The following is a 27864-nucleotide window of genomic DNA, read 5'->3' on the forward strand; positions in this document are numbered from 1 at the left end:
CCGCGGCTCCCCTCCCTCCGCGTGCGGCGACGGTGTCCCTGGCCAGGCACAGCCTGTGAACAGCCCAGCACGACGCTGCCGAGCGCCACCCGGCCTGTGCAGCACCCAGAGCGGACAGCTTGCTCGGGGCTAACGGGAACAGCCTGCAAAGGGGAGCTCAAACCCGTGTGATACTTAAAGGATGCCCAGTGAAGAGGAACGCAAGTCCCACCCGGACAGGGGCAGGTGGGCTGGCCCTTCGGTGGACAGAGGGGGCCCAGGCTCCCGCGGGCAGTTTGCTCTGCCCCGGCTGCTGCTCCCACCATGGGGCTGGGGCTGCAATTTCGCAGGGTGCCAGAGGGACAACACTTGCCTTCACAGATGGGGCCCTCACGGCGGGGGTTTTGCTCCCCTCCGGGGTGCACTGAGGACATTTTGGAAAACTGGGCCCTACCAGCAGCGGGCATGCAGGGTCCTGCAGAGGCGTGGGGCTGGAGAATCCCTCGCAGGGCTCCTCTTGCGGGGACGATGCTCGTGGGGCAGAGGTCCCCAAGGAGGCCCTGGAGGGATGCGTTCGGATCCGAGCGGCTCCCCTGCCTCCATCTCCCCGCGAGTTGCAGCAGGCGCCAGCCACGGCCTCCCCGACCGGCACCGCGCTGCTGCCAGCCCCCTTCCTTCCTGCCCCTTCCCTCCCCCGCAGCGCCCCCGGCTGCGGGGGGCTGGCCAGGTCCCAAACTGCCCTGGCCCACGGGTGTTTCGAGGGCAGCGCTCCCCCCGTGGGTTCCCCTCCTCCAGACCCCAGCGGGCGGAAGCGCCAAGGCGCGGGGGCCTCCTGAGGGTCCGGCGGGGGCGGGAGGCCGAGGCCCCCGCGCTTGACATGGCGGCGCCCACCCGCCCTCGGGGGTGACGCGGGGAAGGGAGGGTGGGGGGCGCGCGCGCGTGCGCGGCGGCGGGAGAGCGCGCACGCACTCACGCAGCGCGCACGCGCAGAGGCAGGCGCGCCCGCCCGCTCCGCCGCCGTCGCCGCCGCCGCCGACGGCGCAGCCGCCCCCGCTCTCGCTCCGTCGCCGCGGCCCCCGCCCCGCCCGCCGCCGCCGGTCCGCCTCTGGCCGTGGCCGTGCCCGCGGCCGCGCGGGGCTGCCCGCCGCCCGCCGCGCCGGAGCCCGCGGCGCGCCGCCCATGCGAGACCCCCGCGGCCCGGGCAGCGCGCAGCGACCCCCGGCCGGGCCAGGCATGTGAAGATGTCAGTGGGCTGTGCATGCCCTGGTGAGTGCCGCCGCGGCGGGGGGCGTGGGGCGTGGGGCTGGCTGTGGGGCTGGGGGCCGGGGGCCGGCTATGGGGAGGAGACCCCAGTGGTGTTGGCGCTGGGGTCTGGTTATGGGGCTGAGATCCCCACGGCGTTGGTGTTGGGGTCTGGTTATGGGGCTTGGCCCCCAAAGCAGGGAGACTGGGGTCTGGCTATGGGACTGGTGTCCCCACTGTGTTGATGCTGGTGTCTGGTTGTGGGGCTCGGTCCCCACAGCACTGCTGCTGGGGGCTGGCTGTGGGGCTGGGACCCTAGAGTGCAGGCGCTGGGTCTAGCCACGGTGCCAGGGTCCCCATGGCATTGGTGCTGGGAGCCGACTGTGGGGCTGGGGTCCCCATAGTGTTGGGGCTGGGGTCTCCTCAGTGCAGGTGCTGCAGTTTGGCCGTGGGGCTGGGGTCTCCGTGATGTTGATGCTGGGGTCCAGCTATAGAACAGGGGTCAGCAAAGTGCAGAGACTGGGATCCCAGCCCCATGGCATGGCTGTTGGGTCCAGCCATGGAGATGAGGTCCCCATGGTATGGCTGCTGTGGTCCATCTGGAGTCCCCAGAGTGTGGGTGCTGGTGTCCAGCTATGGGACTGGCGCCCCACAGCATGGGGGCTTGTGTCCAGCAGTGAGGCTGGGACCCCACAGCGTGGGTGCTGGGGTTTCACTGTGGAGCTGGGGTCTGCGTGGTGTCAATGCTGAGGTCGGCTCACAGGACTGGCACCCCCCAGCACGGGGGCTGGGGCCCCATGGCATGGGTGCCAGCCCTGGTGCTGGGACCCTGTGGGCAGGGTTCCACAGAGGCACTGGGCAGGCACTTGGGTGGCACCGTGAGAGGTGACCCCAAAGTAGCCCCCATGGCCAAGGTGGTAGCTCTGTGGGGTGGCCCTGCTCCCCACGTGGATATGGGGCACAGGGTCCCTGGAGGGGCTTGGCCGTACAGCTGGTGGGTGTTGGGTGCCCCTCCACCACAGCCACTGTGGGGTGGCTGCTGGGGGGCTCCTTCCCCATCCCAGCACCCTCAGACCGGTGGGGCAGGGCTGCTGGGGTGCCTCAGGGGGGTGTGATGAGTTGACAAGGTCTCAGCGCCTGGCAGGGCGCTCTCACAGGGATGTTTGCTGGGATGCCCTGGGTCTGGGGCAGGTTTGGGGCAGCTGGCCTGGCTGTGTGACCCACTGCTGGGTGCGGGACATTGCCATGCCGGGAGCAAAGCAGAGTAGGGGTGCCGGAGGGCTGCCAGAGCCACCCGTCCGGAGTTGCGCTGCGTGGCGGAAGGGGGGAGCCATGCCCAGGGGTGCCTGGGGGCCCTGGGGATGGGATTCTGCCGTTTCCCTGGGCAGCCGGCACTTGGGGTCCCTGCGGGGGGACAGCGGGGATGCTCCTGGGCCCAGCTCCCCTGGCAGCTTCCCAATGTCCTGGCGTTCCTTGAGGGAGCCTCCCACCAGGCTCAGACCCCCGTGCTGGGGGGGTCTGCAGAGGGGGCAGCAAGACGGATGCTGGGGCAGCACACAGTCCCCACGCATCCCCCTCCCCGGGGTTGCCTCCGCTGAGGGGTTTGCAGCTGGATCCCCGGGGCGGGGAAGAGGGGGTGCCCCTGCTTGGCAGCCCCCCGCCCCTGCACTGCCTGCGCCTCTCCGCCGTGTTTCCATGAAGCAGGCGGCCCCTTCCCCCATCCTCCTCCTCCTCCTCCTCCATCTCCCACTGGAAGCTGCCAGAGCGCTGCTTCCTCAAGCAGAAAGTCACGTGAACCTCCCTGCGAGCCAGGCCGAGCAGCCACAGCACCCGCCCCGGCGAGGCACCCCGCACCCGGGGGGCTCGACCCCCCCCTTCCCCGACACCCCCTCCCCAGCCTTGGCGGAGAGGGGGTCCCGCCTTGGTGGAGTGAAGGCAGAGCGGCGGCTACCGGCGAGGCCTCGGCACGTCCCCCCCTCCGGGAGCTGGCCCCGTGCCACCGGGAATGTCATCGCCATGTTGGTGGGCGCTAAGTGAGGAAGGGAGGAGGATCCCCCCTCGGTGTGATGGTGGGGGGGCCGCGGGGACCAGGAGCATCCCTGCAGATGGCTTCGTGTGTCACCATTGTCGTGCCCCCGCTGCCCGCTCCCCCGCGGTGGGGAGGACACGCGGGTGCGTGCAATGTGCGTGCACACACGCGTGTGTGTGTGCGTGTGTGTGCCCCTCGCCTCTCCCCCCCACTCCCCCGCCGGGGATGGGTGGCACATCCAGAGCCTGCACCCCCCCTCCCCCTTCCCCTCCCGGACTGTTTATCGGAATATAGAAAAAACAAGCTCTGCCGCTGGCCTCCCGCCAGCCAGAAACATTTAATGAGCCGCTCTGCCCAGGCTGCTCTTCGGGGCTGCGTTAACTTGGAGGAGTTTCCTGCCTGGGAGCTGCTGCTGGGGCCGGGGGGGGGTGGTCTCGGCCACCCCTCTTCGAAATTGTGCCCTCCTGGGGGGAAGGATGCGCTCCCTGCCATCCCAGGGGGAGCGTCCTGCCCCACTGCAGCTCCTTTGCACCCCCCTGGGGATGTTTCCCTGCTCCTCGCACCCCTTTGCAAGAGCTTTGGGGCCCATGGGGGCTGCTCAGCAGGGAGCCTGCGCAGGTCCTTGTGCCTGAGCATGGTGGGGAGCTGCTGGGATTGGTGGGGGGCCTTCAGCCCCCAGCCCAGAAATGGAGGTGTGAGCAGGGAGAGTGTGCCACGCTCAGAGCGGAGCCGGCAGAGGCCAGGGCGGCAGCTGCCCGTTGCTGATGCCGGTGCTGCTATCCCCCAGGTCCTGACCTCCAAGGGCCCCGCTCTCCCAGTGTCCTTTTTAAATTATTTTTATTATCATCATTATTTTTCCCCCTGTAGTGATGGTGTCGGTGCAGAGAGGGGGAGGAGGGGAGCGGAGCTGTGCTCCCTCCCCGCGGGGCTGGCTCCAGCTCCGGCTTCACGGCAGGGAAGCAACATTCCCGAGGTCAGCGCCGTCCCCAGGATGCCGCGGGGAGCCTGCCCGTGCACCCCTCTGGCAGGAGAAAGGACTTCCCAACCCACGCGCTTTGGGTCCCGGGATGGACATGCCCGGCCAGGGGACAGCCCGTTGCCGTTTCCCTTCCTTCTGCCGAGCTGGCACCGTGCGTCTCCCGCCGTCACGAGGCCGAGCTGTGCCACGTGCCTCCCGTGACAGATGCGCTGGGAGAGGGACGGCGGCGTGCGGGGAGCGGGCTGAGCACTGCAGCGAGGGGGGGTCAGGCAGCCCCAACATCCGTGGGCTCTGGCTTCAAAACACCCCCAGGGCTGCCTGGCACCTCAGGGTGCACCCAGGCGCACTGAGGGGACGGGGCGGTGAGAGTCCCAAGGCCTCGTCCTGCACGTCCGTGTGCTCTCGCCCAGGCTCTGTTCGTCTTGCTGGTGATGCTTGGCCAGAACACGTCGTTTGCCGCATCCACGTCTATGCAGCGAAGCGCCTGCCCCGTAGATCCCATGTGCATCACCTGCCCGTGCCTGGCATGCTCCGGCGAAGGCAGGATGGGATCATGGCTATGCGGTGGTTCTATGGGGTTTTGGGCGCTGGCGAGAGGCTGGATGCATCAGAGCCTTGGAGGTGGCTCGGCTTCACCAAGAGAAACGTCGATGGGTCAGTGCCCTACCAGCGGGCTCAGTGCTGGGTGTCTGTGCCGGGCTCCGAGTTTGCTCCAGAAATGGTGGTGTCTGCTCAACACAAAGCTGCTGTGAAAGCTCCTCCCTTGGGGAGTGGTGGGTACCAGCGGGGTGGGACCCCCGAGGCAGGGAGGTGTCCCCACAACCCAGGAGTGCTTGCAGCCAGCAGTGCACTGGCGGGGTGGCCGCGTGCCCCCGGGCAGGGCACAGGCGTCCCTCGCGTGTTGGGCTCGCTCAATTTCATGCCACTCTCTCCTCCCCTGCCTCTGCAGTGGGATTGCCCAGCCACATCCATGTTGCTTGTACACACGAGGTGCGGGGCTGCGTGGCGTGCCGCGAGCACGCGTGACTGCGCACAATGGCCGCCGGTGCGTCCTGGGCCGTGCTGCGCCGCCGCCACAGCCTGCTAGAGCCCCTGGCTCTATCGTGCAGGGTGATGCGGGTCTCATGGGGCCACCGTTGTGCGTGGTTTGGGTGCACCCCTTCTTCACCTCATGCACAGGGAGCAGCGGGTGTCGGGGCGGCTGGGCTGGGTGCCCCCTCCCCGGGGCGGCGGTGGGTGCAGGCAGGATGGGGCTGGGTGACCGTTATCGGCCTGCCTGCAGGCTGAGGCTGCGGTTTCCTGCCGGTGCGGGGGGGGGGAGGGTGCTGGGGAGCCGGCGGGGCTGCCGGGGGGCTGCTGGGCCCCACCTGGAGTGGGGATGGTGGCAGCCATCTGGCCGGGACCCCCAGCCCCTGTCCTGGGGGCTCTGCTGGGCAGGGGTGGGGTGGCTGCGGCAGGGGTGATGCTGGCGGGTTTTTGGGAGGTCCGCTGTGGTGCGCTCGTGGAGGTGCAGGAACACGGGCTGGGCACCAGGATGGGGTGTCCCCCTTGGGCAGGGGCACCAGCAGGTGCTGGGAGCGATGGGACCCCCTCAGAGCTGTCAGACTGGCCCCCCGCTGTCGCCACTCGCCCCCTTCCCTCCCAGGCAGGTCGCTGATGGGGGAACGTTAGACCAGGGTGTAATCTGCCCTGCCGCAGGCGACTCCTCGGCCCCAACCCCACCCTGCCCGTGGGGCGGCCGATAACGCCCTGCCCGCACCCCTCTGCGGCCGCTTTCTTGGGGAGGCCCCGTGGGGTGCAGCTCCCCCTTTGCAGGGTCTCGCCCTGCTGTCGCCTTTGTGGGACCCGCAGGCAGGTCCCCCTGCACCAGGGTGACAGCGCCTGTCCCCTGAGACGGCCCCACGGCGCGGGGGTGGCAGGGGGGCCCCCCCTGCTTTCTGCAGGAGCCGCGGCCCCGGCCCCCCTCCTACGCGCCGAGGGGCTGGTGCTGGGAGCGCAGCCAGGTTTCTGCAGCGCGGCCCAGGTGGAGCCTGAGCCAGGCCGGGACGCCGGCCGTGCTGGGGGCTGCCGTGGGCGAGGGCTGACGGGGTGTCAGCCCCCCCCGGGATGTGCAGCCCCCCCATCAGCGCGGGCAGCTCCAGTGCCCCCCTCTCCCAGTTTTGCAGCAGCCGGTTTCGCCGGCCTCTGCCCTGCCTCCCGCATCCCCCTCCGGGCAGGGCCGTGCACAGCGCCGGGGGCTGCCCCTGACAGTTTCGGACGGCTGCCCACCCTCCCTCCCCTGCGCGCTGGTGGGCGTGAGCTCTCGCCCACCCCAGCTCCTGCCTCCCCGCCGGCGGCAGTGGATGGCGGAATGCCACTTCGCAGGCACGCAGCTCCGCCGGGCACGGGGCAGGCCCGGGCGCCCCAATCTGCCTGCACCGACCGGCCCGGGGTGAGCCCGGGGCAGCTGCGGGCAGGGGCAGGCAGCGGCAAGGCAGCGGGAGCTCGCTCCCCGCCGGGGACGGCGGCGCAGAGCTGCTGGAGGAGCCGGGCATGGGGCAGTGGTGCCCGAGGCCGGGAGCTGGGGTGCCGCCTGGGCACGGGGGACACCAGGCTGCCAAAAATCCTTGCGGAGGGACACTTCCCCCCGAGGCCTGGGAGACACTGTCACGCTCCTCCCAGCTCGGCGGCCCATGCCAAATCCTCTGGGCAGCCACAGTGTGCGGCAGGAGACTTGAACCAGTGACAAGGTCCCCCCCTCCCCGAGCCCCGGGCTGCCCGCACTCAGGGTGGACAGGGCTGGATGTCCGCTCCCGATAGACGCTGGACCCGGAGCCGTGGGAGCTGCCGTCCCCATCCCGTGGTGCCGTGTCCCGGCTTGGCCTAGCTGGCGGGGAGGAGGCGGCCGCTAACAGGAAGGACACGCATGTTAGCAACGAAAACACGGCAGCGAGAGGAAGCAGAAGCGATGCATTATTGATGGAGCTATTTGATGCTGCTATATTCAGAGAGCCGCTCCGAAGCGCTCGGCAGCACCGCACGGAGGGTAACGGAGGGGTGGGCTCTCCTGGCAGACTTACCTGCTTTGAGTCAACCACGTGTGGCCGTGGCCCAGGAGATGTCCCTTGCCTTCTCGTGGAGGGCTTCCGACGCCCAGGGTGGGGCATGGTGATGTGTTGGTACCAGAGGGGTGCCAGCCCTGTGCTTCTCCCTGTGGTTTGGTGGGTGGCAGCTCCCAGCTGTTCAGATCTCTGTGGGGATGCCAGGGGTCCTGCTGTGGCTCAGGGGGCAGAGGGGAGGGGATGGAGGGGGACCAGGGACTGGGGTGTTCTCCCAGCTGGAGCTCCGGGGCTGGGTGTCGAGGGCTGTCAGAAGCGGGGCTGTGCCTTGGTTTCCTTTTTAAGCAACAATGCCTGCCCCTTGGGGGGATGAGGGTCTTCTCAGGGGATGCCCGATGTTGGGGCCCTGCAGCCACGCTGCGTGTCACCCCTCCTCGCTGTGGGATCCCAGGCCCGGCTGGGCTGCAGGGAGCAGCCCCAGGCCAGGAAAGGGGCTGTAAAACAAACCATTCTTGTAACATGAGAGAATCCACCTGGAGCCCCTGGAGCTGTAAAACCCGGTGGCTCTGGCAGGCTGGCCCCGGGCTGCAGCCAGAGGGGCTGGGGCTCGCTGCTGCGGGCGGCCGAGCTCTTGCAGGACGCGCCTTGTGTTGTCTCAAGGGCAGCACAGGAACACTGCGGGGCATTTCTCTGGTGCTGGTGCCACGGGGAAACCCCTTGCCAGCAGGACCTGCCAAAGCCTGCCTGCGGACTGCGCCTTCCCCTCGGAGCCTGCGGCCAGCCAGGCAGCACTGCGGCCGGCCCACCGTACCGGAGCAAGGCGTGATGTGAGGGCACACACCCCATATGAACCCTGTGCACTTTGGGGTCCTGCACCCCCCTGTAATCTTCCACCTCCTCTTGTTTTGGAGAGGATGAGCACAGATGCGTGTACTTGGTTGCTACTTGCCCAGTGCTCGCATACTCAGACTTTCTCCTCCGTCCCCTGTGGAATGCTCAAAATGTCACCCAGTAACTTCCCACCTTGCCCCATTAGCCAGCTTTTCCCCCAGCCCCTGGGCGTTCCTCTGCCTCTGGGTGTCTGGAAGCGGTTCTGGTTTTGAAGGGTTAATCCCGGGAGCCCCCAGGATCTGCTGCCTGCCTGCATGACTCACCATTGAGTTTCCAGCCTCCCCCAAGTCTGTCTAGCGGGGAGAGATGGAGCTGTGCCTTTTCCAGCCAAAAAAGGGGGCCCCTCCTGCCCCAGACACCCCCTTGATCAGGGTGTACACTGCTTTAGGGGAGAGAGAAGCCCCTCCTTGAGACACATGGAAGCAAAGCATATTTCTGTTTGAAAGGCAGGAGGATTTGGGGGGGGAGGTGGCTGTTGCCTTGCTGAAAGAGGGGCTCTGGGGTGTGTGCTGTGCTGCACCGCTGCACTCTGCGTCTGCCTGCCTGCGACAGTGCCCTGGTCTCGCTGTGATTTGGACAAGTCCAGGAGGTTTGGAAGCTCCGGGCCAGTCTATCTCCCTGTGCAGGTTGTGCCGTTTGCAGAGCTAGCAGATTTTTGTTATTATTTTTTATGTAAGCGTGCACCCGTGTCCTTGCTCTGCGCCTGCGCCTGCCGGGGCCCTGGCCGGGTGTCAGCGGGGGCAGCCCGGGCTGTGCTCCCGAGCGTGCCCTGCCTCTGCTCCCCTGCTCGCCTGGGATCCCGCACGCACGCTGCGCCGAGCCCTGGCCACGGGGGTCAGAGAGAGTGGGGTATCCCCCAGCTGCCGTGGTCCCCACCGGGCTCTTCCCATCCACCTGTCCAGGATGCATCCCTGTGCTCGCTCCTGCTCCCGAGCTGCTGCCGGTTCCCCAGCTGAGACCTGCACTGAGTGTCGGAGCAGAGCGGAGCTTTGGGGAGCCCGGGTGGACGTGGGGCCCTTGCTAGGGGGAGAGTGGAGGCTGGGATCCAGGGGATGTGGTGCCCCATCCTGAAAACCCAGGAAGCTGGAATCGCCTTCCACTCCCCCCGCACTGCGACCGCGAGCACATCTTGAGGAAGCGGTGCCCCCCGCCACCGTTGCCGCCACACACGCTTCCCAGCTGCATCCCAGCCCTTCTGCTCTCCATCCAGCATCTATTTAATTATTAACTCAGCTATAACCATAAACAGCTGGGGCTGCTGCAGCCACGTGGACCAGTCCAGCGCTGTCGTCAGAGCCGATCAGGGACACGTGAGCAGTCCCGGAGGGCCACCAAGCCCCGGGATGAATTGCTCGGGGTACGTTTGCCGTGGATGCGCTGGGCCCTGGAGCCTGGGGACCGGTGGGGGCTCCTCTCTGGTCCCCATGGCCACGGCACTGGCTCCGGGAGTTCCTGGTACAGAGGCGAAACGCCCCTTTTTGCATTGTTTTGCAGTATTTTGCTGTAACTGCACGGTGTCGAGCGCTGGTGGCTGGCTGTGCCTCGTGCATCCTTGACCCCGGCCGGGGGGACGAGGTGTGGGCAGGCGATTTTTAATGGCCTGTCTTGACCAGGAGGGCTGTGGCGTTGCAGCCGGCATGGTTTATTGGCCTAGCGACCGCTGCTGCAGCCTCGTCTTCTCACCTGGTGCCACGCAGATGCCGGGCAGGGGGACGGGCAGCGCGTCGGGGCACTTGCAGCATCCCCCGTGCCCACGGCACTGGCAGTGTGGATACCTCCAGCTGCACGTGCCTTTCACAGAGTGGGGTTTCACTGAGGTTTTTGGGTTTACAGAGTTTTTCTCTCTGTTTATCCGGGTTTTGCAAGGAGTTTTGCTGTTCATCCACACGCCCCCAGAAAGCGGTGCTTGCTGCGGGTGAGCCTGCAAGGGGAAGGGGACCAGCGTGGGGATGGAGCCTCGCTCAGCCAAGGGGCATGGGGGACAAGACCAGGGGGATGCTGCCGCAGAGCTGCTCCTGCCTGTCACTGTTTGGCGCTGGTCCCAGCCGGCAGCACGCTGGGTTGGGGAGCAGAGGGCTGCCCCCAGTCCTTGGGTGCAAGGCTTTGTGGGGGGACACCCCCGAAACCTCATAGCTGAGGTTTTGTGCCCACCATGTGTGCACTGTCACGGGGAGACCGGTTGTGCCTGCATTACCCCGCTGCTGCTGTTTTGGGGAGGGGATGAGATGTGGGCCCCGCACTGCGAGCAGCGGGGTGTGGGAAGGTGTGTGTGCCCCAGGCGTGGGTGCGCACCCAGCCAGGGGTGTGCCGGGAGGCCTTTGGGGAGACGTGCAAGCGCATGCCGTCCCGCCAGCGTGCATGCCAGCCCGCGCATGCAGGGCGAGATGCACCAGCGTGTGCACGTGCGTGCGTGCCTGCGACAGCCCCGCGTGCCCAGCTCTCCCACCCGGAGCTGGGGGCTGGTGGGGCTCAGGAGGGGACCCCGGCTGGGCTCTGGGGTCCCGGCCCGTGTCCCTGCCACCCATGGGGTCTCTGGCTGGGTTGGGAGCACAGGTCTGTGCCCGACTGGTTTGCCAGGGGGGCAGCAGGAGCTCACGGGGGGCAGGTGTTGGGGCAAGGGAGGAATGGAAAATGGAATGGGATTTTTTGTAATGGAAACATTCATAGTGGAAATTTTTGTGAAAACTCCTAACTGGAAGAGGCTGGAGTTTTGTTGAGGAAAGGACACCTTTTGGGTCTGCTGGCAGTTGCAAACCTGCATGTTTTATTTTTAATACCCTCTTGCAAATGAAACAACTGTATTTTTTTTTTGTCCTGCCAGAAACTGGGGGAAAGGGAAACAAGTTCCAGAAAGAAAAATCCTGAAAAACTTCAAAGAAAATCCCAAACCAAACTAGGCGAAAAAAAAAAAAAAAAAAAAGTATATTTTGGTTGAAACTTGCGCCGGGGGAGGAAACCTCTCCCCGGCTGCTGAGTCCCCCATCCCGGCTCCTGCATCCCGGGGAGCGCTGGTGCGCGGGGTGGGTGGGGGGCAGCTCTTCGGGGACCCCCCCTCAGCTTTTTGGCCGCCAGCCCCGGTCCGTGGGCACCCACCTCCCTCCCCTCCCGCGGCAGCGAGGGGCGGGGGGGTAGTGGAGGTCGGTGGGGGGGGTGGGGGGGGGAGCGGTCTCCGCCGCCGCCGCAGCCATTGTGGTCCCGGCCGCGGCGCAGACAAAGGAAGCGCCCCCGCCCCGCCCCGCGCCCCGCCCGCCCCGCCCCGCCCCCGCGGCGGCCCAGCGCCCGCCCGCCCGCCGCCCGCGCCGCCACCGGACCCCCGCCCGCCGCCGCCGCCGTGAGTCACCCCGCCCCCCCCCCCCGACCCCCCCGCGGAAGTTTCCCGGTCCCGGCTTTGCCCCGCACCCTCCGCCCGTTTCCCCGGTGGCGGCCCCGCTCGGGCGGAGGGGGAGGAGGAGGGGAGGGCCGGGGTCCCGCCCGCGCCGCCCCCGCGCCTGCGAAGTTGTGCGCGGCCGCACCGCGCCGCCCGCTCCCCGCCCGGCCCCCCGAGCGGCCCGGGATCCCCCCGCTGCAGCCCCCCGCCCCCTCTGCTCCCCCCGCCCCGTCCCTGTCCCTGGCTCCCCTCTCCCTTCCCGGCTCCCCTCTCCATCCCTGCTCCTCGGCTTCTTCCGTCCCCACCAGCTCCCCTGCCTGTTCCCCGCCTGTCCCCCCAGCTCCCCTCTCCATCCCCCGGGTCTCAGCTTTCGGACAGGCACCCCCAGCCCCGCGGGGTGCTGCTGGCCGCCCCCCTGCCCCACCGTGCCCTGCTCCATCCCAGCCCTCAGCTCCCTTTGTTCTCCCCCCGGTTCCTTCCCCTGCCCGAGCCCCCTGACAGCTGCCCCGCACCCTCCCAGTCCCCCCGAGTGTGCTGTCACGGGGGCCGTGGGGCTGCTGCCCGGCTCCGGGGCTGTGCGCCCACCTCCCCTCACTGCCCGCCGCAACTTCATCTTCACCCGTAGCTTGGAGGGTCCCGCCAGCCTCCCACGGGTGTCTCCAAGGGAATCAAAGGTGCAAGGGGTGCGAATGCAGAGGCGACCATGCACCTTCTCATAGGAGCTGCTCCGCTGGGGGGTCCAGGCTTGGGGAGCCGTGAGCGCAGGGGGCTCATCCTCCCCGGGAGACAAGTCACTGGCTGGGCCCAGGGCAGCTGGAGCGGGGGTCTGGGCTGGGGGTGGGCACGGCATCCTTGGGATGAGGGAAAACTCAGCACTGCAGCTCCAGCTCAGGAGTGGGCATGTGTGCCGGGGCTGCGCGGGGGTCACTTACCCCGGGGGGTGTTCCCCTGAAGCCTCCCCGGGAGAGCGTGCTGTGGCAGGCTGCCCTGATCTCAGGCAGCTGGCCGGGCTCTGACCTCCAGCGGTCCCTGCCAGCCCGCCCGCCTGGGATGGGAGATAAGATGAGCACCGCGGGGCTTCCTCGGCTTGGGCAGCTCCGATCTCCTTGCTGCAGCCCCGGCTGGCTGGGGACAGGTGCCGTGGCGGGAGCCCGGGGAGCAGCCGCCAGCTTCTGCCAAGGCTGGTACTGCAGCGGGAGCCGGAACGAGAGGTGGCGGCCGGTGTGAGCAAAGGGTTCAGAGGCTCCAGGGTCTCGCCGGGAATCACCTTCTGGGGCACAGAGCGGTGCACCCCACATCGCAAACCCCCAGCTGCTTCCTTCTCAGCAGCCGAGTCTGAGCCAGCCTGTGGGTCGGGCAGGTGTGGGAGCAAGCACCCCATCCCAGGGTCTCCCTGGTTTGTTCTCCCTGTGCTTTCGATAGCACCTTGTCTTGGCAGTTTTGCAGGGACTGCTCCAGCACTGGTCGTGTACCAGCTCTTACCGCTTCTGTTGTAAGTACAGGGAAGTTTGGATGTCCTTGTTTCTTCTTTAAAGCCTTAGGTTTTGAAGTATTGTAGCTGTGGGTGAATTGTGCTTTTCACTGAAGGAGAACTGAGCGTGGTCTCTACCCTCCTGATTTTGTAGAAATCCCAGGTCTGTGATCTGAGCACGTGTTAAAGACTGAAGAGAGAAGCGCTGAGCAGAACCATGTGCAGGTTGTGTTGCTAGAAAAAAGGAAAGAAAAGTTGTGATTTGAGGAGGGATGGGCTGGCACCAGAGGTTTTGGTGATACAGGGTTTTCGCCGTTGTTTGGTGGGGACTTTTCCCCTTGCCCACAGTAGGTCGCAATCCGTATAAAATAGGAAGAGGCCAGGGAAAAGCTGCAGGAGTTCACTTCTGAGCAGACGTGCCCTGGACTGGGGACCTGGAGCCTCCCTCAGCTCCTTTTTGGAGAGCGGTGAGAGCGGGCAGCCCCAAGCCTCCCCAACCCCTCATGATGCGGAAGCAGAGGGTGAGGTGGACCAGCCCAGCCCCACGGCCCCTCCCCTGTCCTGTGGCTGGCAGGGCGGCAGCGGCGCTTGTCCCAAAGTGGTCTTTCCCAGCGTGCCGGCCTTCTGCATGCTTCCAGCTTTGCACTGGTGTGAGCTTGAGGTCTGCATGAGAAACAAGAACCCCAGGTCCTGCGTGGTGGCTGAGCAGCCTCAGCACTTCTCCTGGCCCACTCCTTCGGAAACGTCCCATCCTCCGAGCGACATGGGAACAGGGTGCTTCCACTGTTGTTTTCACCATGTGCAAGCGTGTTCGTAGGTTGCAATGCTTGCCGTGCTGAGGTTTGCTGCCCCACCTGTTGCTGTTGTTTCGGGCAGACTGGTATTGTGACTGGGGATGCCCCGGTGAGAGGGTTTCCCCAGGGCTGTGCTGCGTTGGTGGAGTTGGTTTCTACAGCGCTGTGCTGTTGGAGCTGGGAGCTCGGGCTGGGTTGCTCGTATCTCGGGAGCACTGGGCAGGTGTGCTGGGCCAGACCCTGTCCCTTCTCTCCCTGGGGTTTTGGCCCCATCGTGCACTGGTCATCCAAAGCCCTAACGCCTGCGACAGGACGTGTTGCCAGCGCAGTGGCACAGTGTGAAGCCAAAACCGCAAGCGTTTGCTCTGTCCTCAGTGCTGCCAGCAGCCCTCCCTGTCCTTCCCTCAGCCACTCCAGCGTCGCCTCTTAAATCAAGTCCTGAGAGAGAGAAGTTCAGCCTGAGCCAGGAGGACAGAGGCTTGCCCTGACAGCTCGAAGAAGCAATGGAGGTACTTTGCAAGCTGCAGCGAGGAGGTTCCCACCATGCTTACACCGTCGCTCCCCTCTGCCGGCATCCCGCTGGAGAAGACAGCGAGTGGTCCAGCCCTTGGGGCGAGCGCTGCACCCCAGCATCAAGGTTTGCCCCCAGGCACACGACACCCCGACGAGGCCAGCTGGAAGGCACCAGCTCCCACCACATCCTCGCAGTGGGAGTTACCCAGCTTTTTTTTTTCCCCCCTCTGGAGCAGGCGGCTGGCCGGCTGCCAGAGCTGCGGGGCTCCACCTAGGACGCAATATGGAGTGAGGCGGCTGTCGGCTGCGGGGGGCCGCCGTCTCCAGAGACTACGCGTCCCAGCGTGCAGCACTCAGCGCCGTTGGCAGTGGCAGGGAACGAGGTGGAGCGTTGCATCCCGGGATCGTGAATCTCCATGCGCCGCGTGGGGGCTGACAGCCTCCCGTGTTCCGAGGCAGCAGTGCTTGGGGGTCCCGTGGGTCCAGGGGATCAGCCCTGGGGATCTCTATTTGTGGCCGGAGGGACAGACCTCAGTCCCTCTCTGCCACTTCCCTCCCAGGCAGATCCTGTCCCTGCGGAGGGCTGCCCCGAGCGGCAGCCCCACAACACCATGCGGAGCTGTGTGGTTTTGCTCTGCCACGTGCATGGCGGGCAAGGAGCCGGGAGCAGGAACAGAGATGCTGGCTGCAAGTTCTGCAGGGTCGTCACTGTGGTTGGCTGTTGCTGTGAATTTTTCCTTGCTGCCACAGAGCCTAAAAAACCTGTGAAGATGAAAATCCTGGTTTGTCATCAGGCTTTTTTTCATGCAATACTAACAAAGGTTTATTTTCCAGCCCCGCAGTTCCCACATCGTGTTGGTTTTTTGTTTACTGATGCTGTCCCAGTGCGTGTTGCGGGAGGGACGGGAGCCCAGCTGTCACTGGAGCCCCACAGAGTGGCAGGACCCCGGGGTGCAGAGGTCTGGGTGAGAGGGAAAGCAGCCAGAAATGGGAAAGGTGCCTTCCTGTGGCTGAAACCGGCAGTGTTTGATTATAGATCGTCTTTGAGACGGCGAGCCGAAAGGAGTGATTAGGGACAGTGGGATATTTCCCCGAGAGTCGCGGGAAATGACTGCCTCGTGGTAAGTTGATAGTAGTGGAGCTGAAACTGGGTTATCTGTGGGATTGCATCTGGGGCTTGCAGCCTTGGACGTGATTCAATTTTCAGGCTGTTTTGCAATTGGCAGGGCGTGCTCTTCTCCCGTTTTCCCTCGCAGAGAAATCCCCATCCACGTGTCTGAATCATCTGAGGGCCGAAACGGGAAAGGGGAGACTCCTGCCTGTCCCTAGGGATACCACAGGGCAGGGAGGTCCCTTGGGACCCCTGCTGAGTACCCAGCTCCGCAGGATGCCTTCCTGGGACACCCTGGGCTCTGGCAAAGCAGAGACTGTGGGACCACTCTGAGCCTCGACCCGCACATCTGTGTCCCGGCCCTGGGCTCTCCTTGCGCGGTGCTTTTCAGATAGCGCCGCCTCACAGCCTGCATCGAGTTTGTCACTTTGTCTGTCATCGAGTTTGTCACTCTGGCTGTCCCCCTGAGTTTGCATGGCAGTTGATAGAGAGGAGCACCCTCTGGTCCAGGATGTTTTGGGTGCTGCGGTGTGGGGCTGATGTTGCAGAATGCGACCTGGAGCTGGGGCAGGCGTCCCTCCCCGCTGCCTCAGGCGCAGGGGACGCCGTGCGCAGCCGCGCGATGTGGGCAGGGAGGCAGCTCGTGGTCAAGATAAGCTCCGCGGCTGGCTTGGGTGTGTGGCTTGGGGAGAGCGAGAGGGAAATCCCTGCGTGCCGCGGGGCGGGCAGCGCTGCGGGTTTCGCTTCCATGCAGGTCAGGGCCGGGCCGTGTGCTGGCCAGGTTCAGTCTCTGGCGTCTCCTCTTTCCTGGACAGTGCAGCGTCCTGGGAACTTTGGCTGGGTCAATTCTGCATTTCGAAAGCAAATGGGGATGCTGCAAATTGAGATTGTCACCGCGTGTGTCTCGGGCCATGCCTTGGCGTGTGCTGCCTGGGGTCCTGTCGGTTCGATAATAACATCGGGGGTGGCAGCTGGCCTTGCTCCATCCCCTCTGCTCCAAGAAGAGAAGGAAGGCAGGTTTATGAGCACTGCTCCGTGTCGCTCGGGATACTTCTCTGTGTTTGCCCCCCAGCCCTGCCAGCTTCCCCGACACCAGGCACCGTCACCAGGCAAAGCCATGGGAATTATTGGAGACGCTCTGCACCCGGCTCCGCATAGCACCCTCCCGGCTAGCACCCTGCCGCCAGCCCTGCCAGCCGGGCTGGGCTGGGAAGATGGATTTCCTGCTGCTATCACGGCTTCCACACCCCTGCGAGGCAGCCCTGGAAACAATGCCGCTATTTACACTTTAAAGCCTCGTTAGGCAGGCAGGAAGCAGCAGGCACGGTGCATGCTGGGAGCAGGGACAGCCTTCGGCAAAGGCTAGCCCCTCTTCCTCCCCGCCTGCCCCTCTTCCTCCCCGCCTGCCCCTCTCCCTCCCCGCCTGCCCCTCTTGTTCCCCACTGGGCTGCTAGGAGGAGCGGGATGCTCCCTGGCCGAGCTGTAACCCTGTGGCCTCTTTCAAGCTCTGTTTCTTCATTTATTTTTATAATTTTTTTTTTTTTTTTTTTTTTTTTAGCCTCTGGAGTCCCTGCCTGGTGGCTGAGCTTTGCTGCTTGCGCAGAAAGCGTGCTGGCTGCCCGGCCGGGGACGGCTCTTCTCTGGGATGGGAAGCACCGATTCCTGCTGGTGGCTGCAGGTGTAGGAGCAAGACATCGGCGCTGCTCCGCCTTTGTCCTCGGCAGCTCTTTCCTCTCTGCTGGCAAGAGAGAGCGAGGGGAGTGCGAGCAGGGGCTTTTTTCCCTGTCAGACGCCAGGGAAGGCTCTGTGTGTCCCTGCCCGGGCAGGCAGCTCCACAGCCGGCACTGATCTCAGCAGGTGATGCTGTGCCATCTCCTGGCTGTGGTGGCTTTGTGAGGTGTGCGCAGTGCTCTTTCTTGGCTCTTGGGAAGCCTGACATTCCCCGGCTCTGAGGGTTTGGTTTGGGTTTTAACCGTTCCTCCTCCAGCGAACCTGCCGGGCAGTGTACCAGAACAGCTTTTCCCCCAGGGCTGGCAGCTCGCAGGCAGGGAAAGCAGAGGAGAAGGCAGGCGGAGGGCTGGGCAGCGCCGGGCTGTACGTGAGTCACTGGCAGAGCACCTGCCCTCCCTTCCCTGGGCTCCCGCCTGCCTGGAGCTGCTTCCTTGCCCAAGCTCTGGTGGCAGCTCCGTGCGGCGCAGGTCAGCTCCATTCTACCCGTGGCTGGGGATTGGCCTCGGCAGAGGATGCTGAGCTGGAGCATCCCTCCACGGGGTTCCCTTCTCCCACACCTCCATGCTGAGGTGGGGCTGCACATTGCTGGGACCTGCCTAGGCTGGTAGCTCGCCAGCTGCGGCATCAGCCTGATTTTTTCCTTGCTGACCATGCGCGTGTTTTTGTGGTGCTGGGTGAGTGCTCAGGGGCGGCTGTGAGAAGCCTCTGCCATCAGGGTCTGTAGGAGCATCACATGTCCCGCCGCTGAGTAGCATCTCTGCACGCCGTGCCTGTCCGGATCCTGCCCAAGTCCTCCACGCTCAAAGCAGGAGGCAGAGCAGGGGCTTGGGGAGATGTTGGCTGGGGCCAAGCACTGGGCTTGGCTCGGGAAGGGCCACATCCTGCGGGTCTAGGCCATGGCATCCGTCGGGACAGGGCTTGCAGGGAGCTGGGAGCAGTGGGAAGGGGAGAGGCAGTGATGGAAGGATCTTCTGGACCAGGTGGCGTGACCACTGTGTGGGTAAAAGTGGGTGTTAATACGCCTGCTGCTGTCAAGTAATCGCATTATTTCATGTAATGGGTGTAGTGTGAGTGTCTACAGTGAATGTAGAATTGGGTCGGCCTGTGTCAAATCTTAAGGCTCTTGTTAAGTGTTTTGTAAAATCACAGAATCCAGTAACATATTTTACACTGTGTTAAAAGTAATTCTTGGTCAGGATGCCGGTGTTACTGAGGTCGCATGACAGGCTCCTCTCCACTCCTCTAGAGCCTGAGATAGGTCACTCAGTGAAGCCCCAAAAGCGGGTTGTGTTAATATGAACCTGCCTGGGAAGGCCCAGGATGGAAATGGATGCTTGGGTCGGAGCAGCGGGCCGGCTCGTCTGCTGTCCCACCTCCAGGAGCAGGGAGTTAGGGAGGACCACGAGAGGCAGAGCAGATGGAGAATGATCTGTCCCCTGGTCACACCACCCCAGGAGATCTTCCTGCACCCCAAGAAGCGAGCTGGGGACTGAGGACAGCAAGAAACCTTGGGGGCTTTTTCCTCCTGCCTCTCATCGGTGAACAAAAACAAAGTGTCACAGGTTGGAACCTGCTGGGTCTGGTATTTTTAGTCCTGCTCGAGGACACCCTGACCAGAAAGAAGCAGTCCAGCTCCCTGTCTCCAGCTGCTGCTTTCTCTGCTTAACGGATCTGTTCATTTTCTAGAGAAGATGCGCGCTTTTGGGAAGTTTCCTTTGCATCAAGCACACTTCAGCATCGTATCATTTAACAGCAGCGAGGAGGAAATGGAAGCGCTGTGTTTCTAGTGCAATTTCGGTTCAATTATAATTTCCATTAGGCGCAAGTTGACAGGGATTAAAGCAGAAAGCAAAAATTCCCTCACACCAGCACTGACCTCCCTAGCCAAAAAAAATATGATCTATGAAAATGTTAGGTAAGAGCAAGGGGCCGGTGTTGTTAGCAGCTGTATGAGAAATTGTGCCGTGCCCCACTTATCCTCGCTGCAGGCGGGCAGGAGTGGGAGCGGGAGCACCAAGCCCCCGGCAGAGCGGCTGGGCTGGCTCTGGCCCCGCAGGACCAGTGCGTCCCAGTGGGTGCTGGGGAGAGGCTGGGTTTGGCTGCCGTGGGGAAACACGGTGAAAAGGCATCAGGGCCCCAAGAAGATGAGAATCGAGGGGTGAAACGCAGATTTCCCCTGTTGCAAGCTGGATTTAATGCTGAGGAGGCGACTCCCTCTGTTTTCAGCCAGCCCTTGCTTACTCAGCCACGTCTGTGATCCCTGCGACCGCAGGCTCAGGGTTCCCAGCAGCTCGGTGGGGATGATGGTGGTCCCCTGCTCATTTGGGCTCCCGTGCTGGCTAACAGGTCGCAGCGAGCTGGATGTCTGGGGTCTCAGTGCTGATGGCAGTGCTTTCCTTAACCCAGATGCTGCGTCTGTCACAGCCAGGTGACTGCTCTGATCCTGTCCCTGCGCCTGGCTGTGTGGCAGAGTCCGGACGGGCAGCAGTGTGTCTGGCACCTCCCGGACGCTTCCCTCCACTGCTGGGCTTGCTTTCTGCAGCAGCGGGCAGCGATCCTGGCAGCTCGTGGGCGTCGGGAAGCGCCCAGCCCGGGGCTGCGTGCTGGTGGGCGGCCGACGGGGATCCCAGCTGCGGCTGCAGCCTGGTGCGGTTGGCTTCGGGGCCCCCCGCCTGCAGCCTGGCGAGGGGAGACGTGCCCGTGTGCGGCAGGGCCGGCTGAGCCGGTGGAGCCGGAGCTGCCTGGCAGCCAGCCTGCCGCTGTGCCCCATCCAGGTCAGCCCGTCTGCCCGCCGCAGGGGAGCCGCGTGCCTCGGCAGCGCCCGGGCGCAGCGTGCCGGGTCCTGCCAGCCACGGGGCGTGCCGGGGCTCCCGTGGGGCTCGGGGAGGGGTGCTGGCAGACGCCGCTCCTGGGAACCTGCCCCGGCAGCAGGAGGGGGCCAGCGAGTGTGGGAGCCACCGGCTGCCTTTCGGGAGCCTGGATGGGGCTGGCCATGCCAGCGTAGCTGGATCTGGTGGGCATCCCTGTCTCCCATGGGCGGGCCCAAAGGGATCTCTAGGTTGCTTTCAGGGATGGATGCTGGCTTGCACGTGTTGCACGCCCTGTCGCACACTGCATTGCGCACCCCATCACACCCCGTGGCCCTCCATGTGCTCCTCGTCCTTTGCTGCGGAGTGGTGGGGGCAACGGAGCTTCGGGGTGGTTTGATCGGGGCCAGGGGCTGGTGTGTGGGATCTCTCCGTCCGCCTGGAGCCGGGTGGCCGCTGGCCTGCCAGAGCGAGCAGCAGATGGTGGCTGCCTGGGGACCCGCCATCCGTCCCTCCGGGCGATTATTCACCCGTCACCATGGCAATAGAAAGGTCAGCAAAAAGATCCCGTGTGATTCCCGGGTCGGTCAGTGGGATTAGGAATGGCGCGGGAGGGAGGGCCGGGGGGAGGATAGGGCCCAGCCAGCCTCCCCAGCTCGCCAGCTGAACTATCCTCGTTGGGCACCGTTCCCCAAGCCCTGGCAAGCTGAGAACTGACAAACTCTGGGCACCAGTGGGACCCCTTTGGGATGGGGCTGGCCCCTGTGGCTGCTGAACCTGAGAGCTCTGCCCTGACCCTGCGGGTCCCATCCTGCACGGGGGATGCCTGGAGCCCTGTGTGGGGTGAAGGGGCTGGGCTGGGATTGAAGGGGAGCAGAGGAAGGATGGGGCTGTGCTGACGGTGGATTGGCTGGTCCTGTGTCCTTCCTCCTCCTCTTCCTCCTCCTCGCAGCAGTCTCTCTTTTTGTGGGTTTGCCCCCAGCTGACCCATGTCCCCCCTCTCTCTCCAGGCTGTTCCTCTAAGTCATTCAAGCTGTACTCGCCAAAGGAGCCCCCGAACGGCAACGCCTTCCCCCCCTTCCACCCAGGCACCATGCTGGATCGAGATGTGGGGTGAGCTGGGGCCCAGGGATGGGGTCTGTGAGGTTGGAGGTTCTTTGCAGTCTGCACCCCGGGGTCTCTCTGTCAGGCTCCCTGACAGCGTACAGAGACTTTGGTGCATGGAGTTGAGTTAGTGCAAGGGGAGAGAGGGGATGGGAGTAGGCATGGGTAGGACTGGGTGGAGAAAGGGTGATATTTGGGATGAAGGGAGCCTCCAGGTCCCTGAGCTCTGCGGGGCCAAGCTCCTGCCAGACCAAGTCCCTGAAATGACTCAGGACAGGGAGCCCTTCCAGCTCCTGCCAAAACAGCCCCTTCTCCAACCTCCACCCTGCCTGGCACCAGCCCCAGCTGCAGAGGAGCCAGGCACGTCTCCGGAGAGGCGCAGGCCAGGCCCCAGAGGCGGCAGCGGAGCAGCCACTGGTGTGAAGTAGAACCCAGTTTCAGGGGTGCAGGTCACCCCAGGGGGCCGTCAGCACCCTGCGGGGGGTCTCGTCTCCATCGAGCCCAGATGCCTGCAGCTGTAGGCAGGGAGCGGAGAGCTGCAGCGGGCAGGGAGGGAGACCCCCACCAGCGCTGACCTGCCTGCATTTCTTTTCCCCCGCCTCCAGACCTACTCCCATGTACCCACCGACGTACCTGGAGCCTGGAATCGGGTAAGCACGAGGGGCTGGCGGGGGCTCCACTGGGAGGGGAGCTCATGCCTGCGGAGGGGCTGCTTCAGCAGGGCTGGCACCCTGCTGGCCTCAGGGGCTTGTGATGGGGTTGCTTGGACTCTGCCCAGCCCTGGAGGGGCTGTGCGTCCCCCTCCATGGGCTTGGGACCCACCCCCCCGCCCCCAACCCCATGGCTGCCTCCCCCTCTGACTGCTTGCTCTGCTCTCTGGGCAGGAGGCACACGCCGTACGGGAACCAGACCGACTACAGGATATTTGAGCTCAACAAACGGCTGCAGAACTGGACAGAGGTGAGGAGCTGAGGGAGAGGAGGGTGGCCAGGGATGGGGGGATGCTCCCAGGTGTGTGTTTTGGGGATGAGATCCTCTGCGCTGCCTGCTGTCACGAGCTGCCTTGGCTCTAGGAGGATCCCCTTGGCAGCAGGGTCCTGTCCTGCTGTGCAGGTCCCTGAGTGCCTTATCCCTCGCTTGGCCGTGGGACAGGGTTCATCATCCCCATCTCCAAGCACTCAGCGGGAGCACAGCCGTCCGTGGGCTGAGCGCATGGCTGCTGTGCCTGGCAGCCAGCAGCTGTCTGTCTGTCTCCCCTCTCTGTAACCTGACATCTCTGCCGTCCCCAGGAATGTGACAATCTGTGGTGGGATGCCTTCACCACGGAGTTCTTCGAGGATGACGCCATGTTAACAATCACTTTCTGCTTGGAGGATGGACCAAAGAGATACAGTGAGTAGCAGCTTAAGCCCTCCTTCCCCAGGGCATTGCCTCTCCGGCAGGAGATGCAGCGGTTGTGCTGCGTGGGGGGATGCAGGCAGGATGTCAGAGCTCAGCTGCCTCAAGCCAGTGGGAAGTGGGGAACTCTCTCCCTGTGCAGCCCCAAGGCAGATCTGGGTGGGCCAGGTTTACTGACATTATCTTCCTCCTTCTCCTGCTCCAGCGATCGGCCGGACTCTGATTCCCCGTTACTTCCGCAGCATCTTTGAAGGGGGAGCCACAGAGCTCTACTACGTGCTCAAGCACCCCAAGGAGTCCTTCCACAACAACTTTGTCTCGCTGGACTGTGACCAGTGCACCATGGTCACCCAGCACGGCAAGCCCATGTTCACCCAGGTACCGGCAGCACCCACGGCCGCTCCTACTCCTTGTGCCTTGGTCTGGTGTGGCCTCGCAGCACCTGGGGCAAGGAACACTGGTTTCCATGGCTTGTTGAGTGCCATGCTGTAATTCCACATGCCCCAGCTGGCTCCTCCCAGCCCACCATCCCTGCAGCACCCGCTTTTTGCAGAGATCCTCTGGCCATTGTGGGCTCATGGGTTTGGCTTGTGCCAGGTCTCATGGCAGGCAGGGGCAAGCCACCAGGAGGGTGTCCCAGTATGCAGCGTGGGTTCCCAGGGGATTTGGGCTGGGGGAAGTGGGAGCAGCCTGTGCCTGACCCTGTGCCCTGCCCAGGTGTGTGTGGAGGGGCGGCTCTACCTGGAGTTCATGTTCGACGACATGATGAGGATAAAGACGTGGCATTTCAGCATCCGCCAGCATCGAGAGCTCATCCCCCGCAGCATCCTTGCCATGCACGTGAGTACCACTCCAGCAGCTCCCGTGGGCACAAGTGACACAGGGCTGCTGAGCTCCTCTCCCTGCTGCGCAGGTGGGGGGAACCTCAACCCTGTCCCCCCATCGCAGGCCAGGGTACAGGAGGGCCATCCCCAGCCCGGATGCAGCTGACCATCTGTCCCTCTCGCTCCTAGGCACAGGACCCCCAGATGCTGGACCAGTTATCCAAGAACATCACCCGCTGTGGGCTCTCAAACTCCACACTCAACTACCTCCGAGTAAGTGTGCAAGGAGGGGGGACAGGCAGCTCTGCTCTGGAGGGGACCTCAGGTGGCCACGTCTTGTGCTCTCAGCTGCCCGATGCCTGGCTGCTCTGGGCTGTGAGGAGGCAGTGGGGTGGGCTCTGCGGGAGGGGTCTTGCAGATGGGCTGCAGAGAACCATGGGTCTGCCAGAGCCCGTGGCCTGGGTCAGTGCAGCACAGACGGCTGCCCAACAGAGGGGCTTTTACTGGAGCCTGAAGCATCGCGATCTAACTCCACATCTGTCCGCTCCCTGCAGCTCTGTGTAATCCTAGAACCAATGCAGGAGCTCATGTCACGGCACAAGACCTACAGCCTCAGTCCCCGGGACTGCCTCAAGACTTGCCTCTTCCAGAAGTGGCAGCGGATGGTTGCTCCGCCTGGTGAGTCTCACACTGCCTGATGTGCTGCCCGCGAGTCTGGGCTGCCTGCTCAGGCCCTGCCCTCAGTGCAGGCTTCTCCCAAACGCAGAGCCTGTCCCTGGCCTTGTCTTGCAAGGCTGGTTGTGGAAAGCAAAGCAGAGACTGAAATATTCCCTCTTTTGTCCCCTGCGCTGGGGGGACAGCGAAGCTGCAGAGGGAAGGAGAACAGTGACGCTGCCCTGGGGGCGGATGTGGTCCTTGCAGAGAAGGGGCTGGGGGCACTGGCTCCTTCTCATTGGGACTGACCATATTTCCCTCCTCCGCCAGCGGAGCCAGCGCGACAGCAGCCCAGCAAGCGCCGGAAAAGGAAGATGTCGGGGGGCAGCACCATGAGCTCTGGCGGGGGAAACACCAACAACAGCAACAGCAAGAAGAAGAGCCCGGCCAGCACTTTTGCCCTGTCCAGTCAGGTACCTGTAAGCATCCCGTTTCCATTCTCTCTTCCTCCCCTGGGGTGGAGGGGAGGGCTCCCTGCCCCAGCCCCCGGGAATGAATAGGAGGAGACCCCCAGGGACTGCTTGTCCTAGCGCCCTCAACTCTCTCTGGGTGATAGGGAGAAGGAGGAGGTGTCCCACCTGCCTTCCCTGAGGTGCTTTGCTCCCCTGCAAGGGATGTGGATGACCTGCCCCATGCGGTGCTCAAGCCTCAGGTCCTGCGATGGAAACGAGGAGATGGCCCTGTGGCTGGGGAAAGGGGCTGCGGTGTTGGGGAGGGCAGGTCTGGCGGCTCGGGCTCCCCCCACCTCGATTATGTTTCGGGACCGTTTCCCCTTTCAGGATGTGATGGTGGTAGGCGAGCCCACGCTGATGGGGGGGGAGTTTGGGGACGAGGACGAGCGGCTCATCACCCGGCTGGAGAACACGCAGTTTGACGCCGCCAACGGCATCGACGACGAGGACAGCTTCAACAACTCGCCGGCGCTGGGGGCCAACAGCCCCTGGAACAGCAAACCGCCCTCCAGCCAGGAGAGCAAGTCAGAGAACCCCACGTCGCAGGCGTCGCAGTAACGGCCCCCCCGCCGCCCCGTGGACTCAGTCCCAACCGATCTACCTGTACATTTGCAACGGAGAGTGACTGGGAAACGGCGAGGTACCGGGGGCGGATCGGCGCCGCATGGCTGGCGGGACGCGCGGCCCAGGGCGCACGCCAGGCAGGCAGCCCCCAGCCCTCTCCCCCTGCTGCCTCCCGTAGCTTTGTTATTCCCTCTTCTCCCTCTTCATCCCTGCATCTTCCCTGGAGAGCTTCTCATCCCCACCCCGATATGCCCAGCCCCTGCCTGCTGAGCGGGGGGAATTAGGAGAGCGAGTGTCGGCAGTGGCTGGCGCGACTGGGAAGGTGGTGGCATGCAGGTGCCCTGTGTTGGGGTCCGGCACAGCCCAGACACCCTCCTGCTCCTCCTCCTCCTCGGGTCCTACAGCTGGGATTTGCTGGGCAGCCACCTGCAGCCAGGTTGCACGTCCCTGGGGCTGGGTGGGGGGAGGCTGATGGTGGAAAGCCTTCCCCGTGCCGCTGGCTCTGCCACGGAGCCTCCTCCGGCCAGGGTCAGATCCTGCTGCGCCGGTGTGGTGTTGAGGATAGGGCCCCATCGCATTTCCCCGCTCTCCTGCACCCTCCCCTTCCCTGCGCTCCCCAGGGGCGAGAGCGCAGCAGGGCCGTGAGGGGACTCTGTATATAGGAAGTGCGTGGTAGTGGGGTTTGGGGGGGGTAGGAGGGGCACGGAGGACCCACGGCTCTCCCAGAGCAGCCGGTGTCCTCACTCCCTGCCCGCAGTCCCTGCGTTTCCCCCTGCCCCGCGTGAGTCCGCCCGGGGCCCCTTTGCAACCCCCGGCTCCCGGTACCTCCTACTTTTGTCTTTTTTTAAGAAAAAAAAAATAATATTATTAAAATTGTAAGTTTAAAAAAAAAGAAAGAAAAAAAAAAATGGGAAAAGCTCCCCCCAGCCCCCTTGCCGGTTCCCCCTCCCCACCCTGAGCCCTCTCACCCTGTCCTGACTTTTGTACAGGCTTCTTCTCTTGGGAGTCTCGTTTTATATCCAGTTCGGAGAGCTTCAAACCAAGGAGAGACTTTGCAGACTTCCTTTCTAATCCCTCCAGGGGCCGGGGGGGGCAGCCCCCCGCCTCCCTCCTCAATGTAAATCTTGTGTGCTGTTGTCCCTGCTCCCCCCCCTCGGGTTCGTGTACCTCGTGCTTGTACATTTCCGCGCTGTAGACAGTGTGTACGATACTGTTCTTTCAATGTGTTATCACTAGAGCAGGTGCCTCCATTGATGTTAGGGGAAACGATGAGAAAAATAATAATTTTGGGGTTTTTTTTGGTTTAAAAAAAAAAAAAAAGAAAAAGAAAAAAAAAATCCCTTCCAAGGCTTCTTCCAAGGAGAAGAGGGGAGGTGCTGGGGGAGGGCATTTGTTCTCACCAGCTCGTCCCAGCAGCCTCAGAGGGGGGTTTTGGGGGGAGCCAGGGGTCAGGGCTGCCCGTGGGCACCCCCTGGCACGTCCCTGAGGTGGGGTTGCAGCGAGCGCTGCCACAGGGGTGGCCGGGGTGGGGGGACTGCCCTGGTGGGAGGGGGGGGGTGTGTGTGCAAGAGTGTGTGTGCGAGAGGTTTGTGTGTCTGTCTGTGCGTGTGCAAGGGAGCCTGGGGCGGGCAGAGCAGCCCTGCGGTTTGGGGAAGAGGAGGTATGCACCCCACTCTCTCCGCCAGCTCCCCCTCACCCCAGCTCCCCACCGGGGATCCCGCTGCACGTGTCCAGCTGCCCCATGGGGCTGGGGGCTGGCAGGCGTTGCTGGGGGGCTGCCCCCCATGCGGAGGTCTCTGGTTGCAGCAGGGGTCTTGCCTGCACCCTGTGTCTTGCCCGCTCATGGCTGAGACTGCAGAGGGTGGTGTAGCCGGGGTGGGGGATGTCCTGCATCCCCCCTCCTTCTGCTGTCCCTGGGGTCAGGCAGGGACCCCCTTGGCTCAGCCCTGCCCTGATCTCGAGTCCCAAATCTCCGGAGAGACACCTGTGTCGGCTCCCGGGCCCCTCCACAGGCAGCCCGGAGGCAGGGGGCTCAGCCCCGTGGACCCCAGCCACAGGCAGAGGGGGTCCCCACGGCCCCTTTGCAGGTGGGGTGGTGGGGTCCCAGGGCAGGAGCCCAGTGTGGCAGGGAGGGGGGGGCTCTACAATTAAGGTACGATTCTCACCCGCGCTGCTGGGCTCCCGTGGAGGGTGTGGAGCCCCTTGCTGCCCCCCTGGGCACACACTGTAATGCCTTTTTGATTCTTTTTTTTTTTCTTTTTTTTTTTTTTTCTTTCTTCCTCCCCTCCATAGTTTGTGCCATTTATGAGTCATGTATGGTACCAATAAAATGACTTTTCGGTTTGAGGCTGTCCTGAGCACTTATTTCTGAGCAGGGACCTGGCCAATGCGGGCAAGGCAGAGGGGGGTCCTCTCCTCGTGCCCCCGGTGCCCTGGCAGGGGGTGCGGGCATAGGGCTCACTCTGCTCCCGGGATGACGCTGGCTCACCTCAGGCTGCTGGTTCCCAGCCAGGCCCTGGCCGGCTCCCTGCCGTGCCACGGAAAGCAAAAATCCCAGCAAGAACAGGGCACAAGGCTGCTGGGAAACAGCCCTGTCCCTGAGCCAGAGTAAACAAGGAGCTCGGGGCCTGTCCAGACACTAAGGTGATGGGCACATTCCCTGAGGAGCAGTGGGGGTGACACAGTCCCACTGTGGGAACAGGGCAGCAGCAGCTGAGCAACACAGAGCAAGCAAAGGAGGGACAGGTGACCCCCCTGGAACGGGAGGCATAGCACCAGCCTCCATGGGGGTTACCCCCATCTTCCAGAAGCTGGGGGGCAAGATGCTGGTTCCCAGTTCCCCCAGACCAGGCCAGA

General features: G+C 64.2%; 1 protein-coding gene across 3 annotated transcripts; it reads left to right on the forward strand.

The window, feature by feature from the left end:
• Positions 1-1053: 1053 nt before the first annotated feature.
• Positions 1054-27352, forward strand: LDB1 (LIM domain binding 1). 3 transcript variants are annotated; one of them, XM_086752215.1, is made up of 11 exons: positions 1054-1245; positions 20963-21065; positions 21662-21706; positions 21941-22016; positions 22346-22448; positions 22660-22832; positions 23172-23294; positions 23468-23551; positions 23833-23956; positions 24263-24405; positions 24772-27352. In XM_086752215.1, exons 1-11 carry the CDS (start codon positions 1221-1223, stop codon positions 25000-25002), a joined length of 1230 nt encoding a protein of 409 aa, XP_086608341.1. In that variant the 5' UTR covers positions 1054-1220; the 3' UTR covers positions 25003-27352. The 3 variants fall into 3 exon arrangements, with proteins under 3 accessions (XP_086608341.1, XP_086608340.1, XP_086608339.1); XM_086752214.1 differs by having other exon boundaries at positions 1056-1245; positions 24263-24411; XM_086752213.1 differs by lacking the exon at positions 1054-1245 and adding an exon at positions 11461-11489 and having other exon boundaries at positions 24263-24411.
• Positions 27353-27864: the final 512 nt, after the last annotated feature.

This window comes from Chlamydotis macqueenii, chromosome 7 (assembly GCF_036417535.1).
Source record: "Chlamydotis macqueenii isolate bChlMac1 chromosome 7, bChlMac1.mat, whole genome shotgun sequence".
Lineage (NCBI taxonomy): Eukaryota > Metazoa > Chordata > Aves > Otidiformes > Otididae > Chlamydotis > Chlamydotis macqueenii.

What these genes read in the sequence shown, in the direction of transcription:
- LDB1 (XM_086752214.1), top strand. Translation starts at nt 1,221, where the DNA reads ATGTCAGTGGGCTGTGCATGCCCTG. An exon ending in AGTGGGCTGTGCATGCCCTG is followed by an intron (nt 1,246 to 20,962) that starts GTGAGTGCCGCC and finishes CTCTCTCTCCAG; the next exon opens with GCTGTTCCTCTAAGTCATTC. An exon ending in CCACACTCAACTACCTCCGA is followed by an intron (nt 23,552 to 23,832) that starts GTAAGTGTGCAA and finishes CGCTCCCTGCAG; the next exon opens with CTCTGTGTAATCCTAGAACC.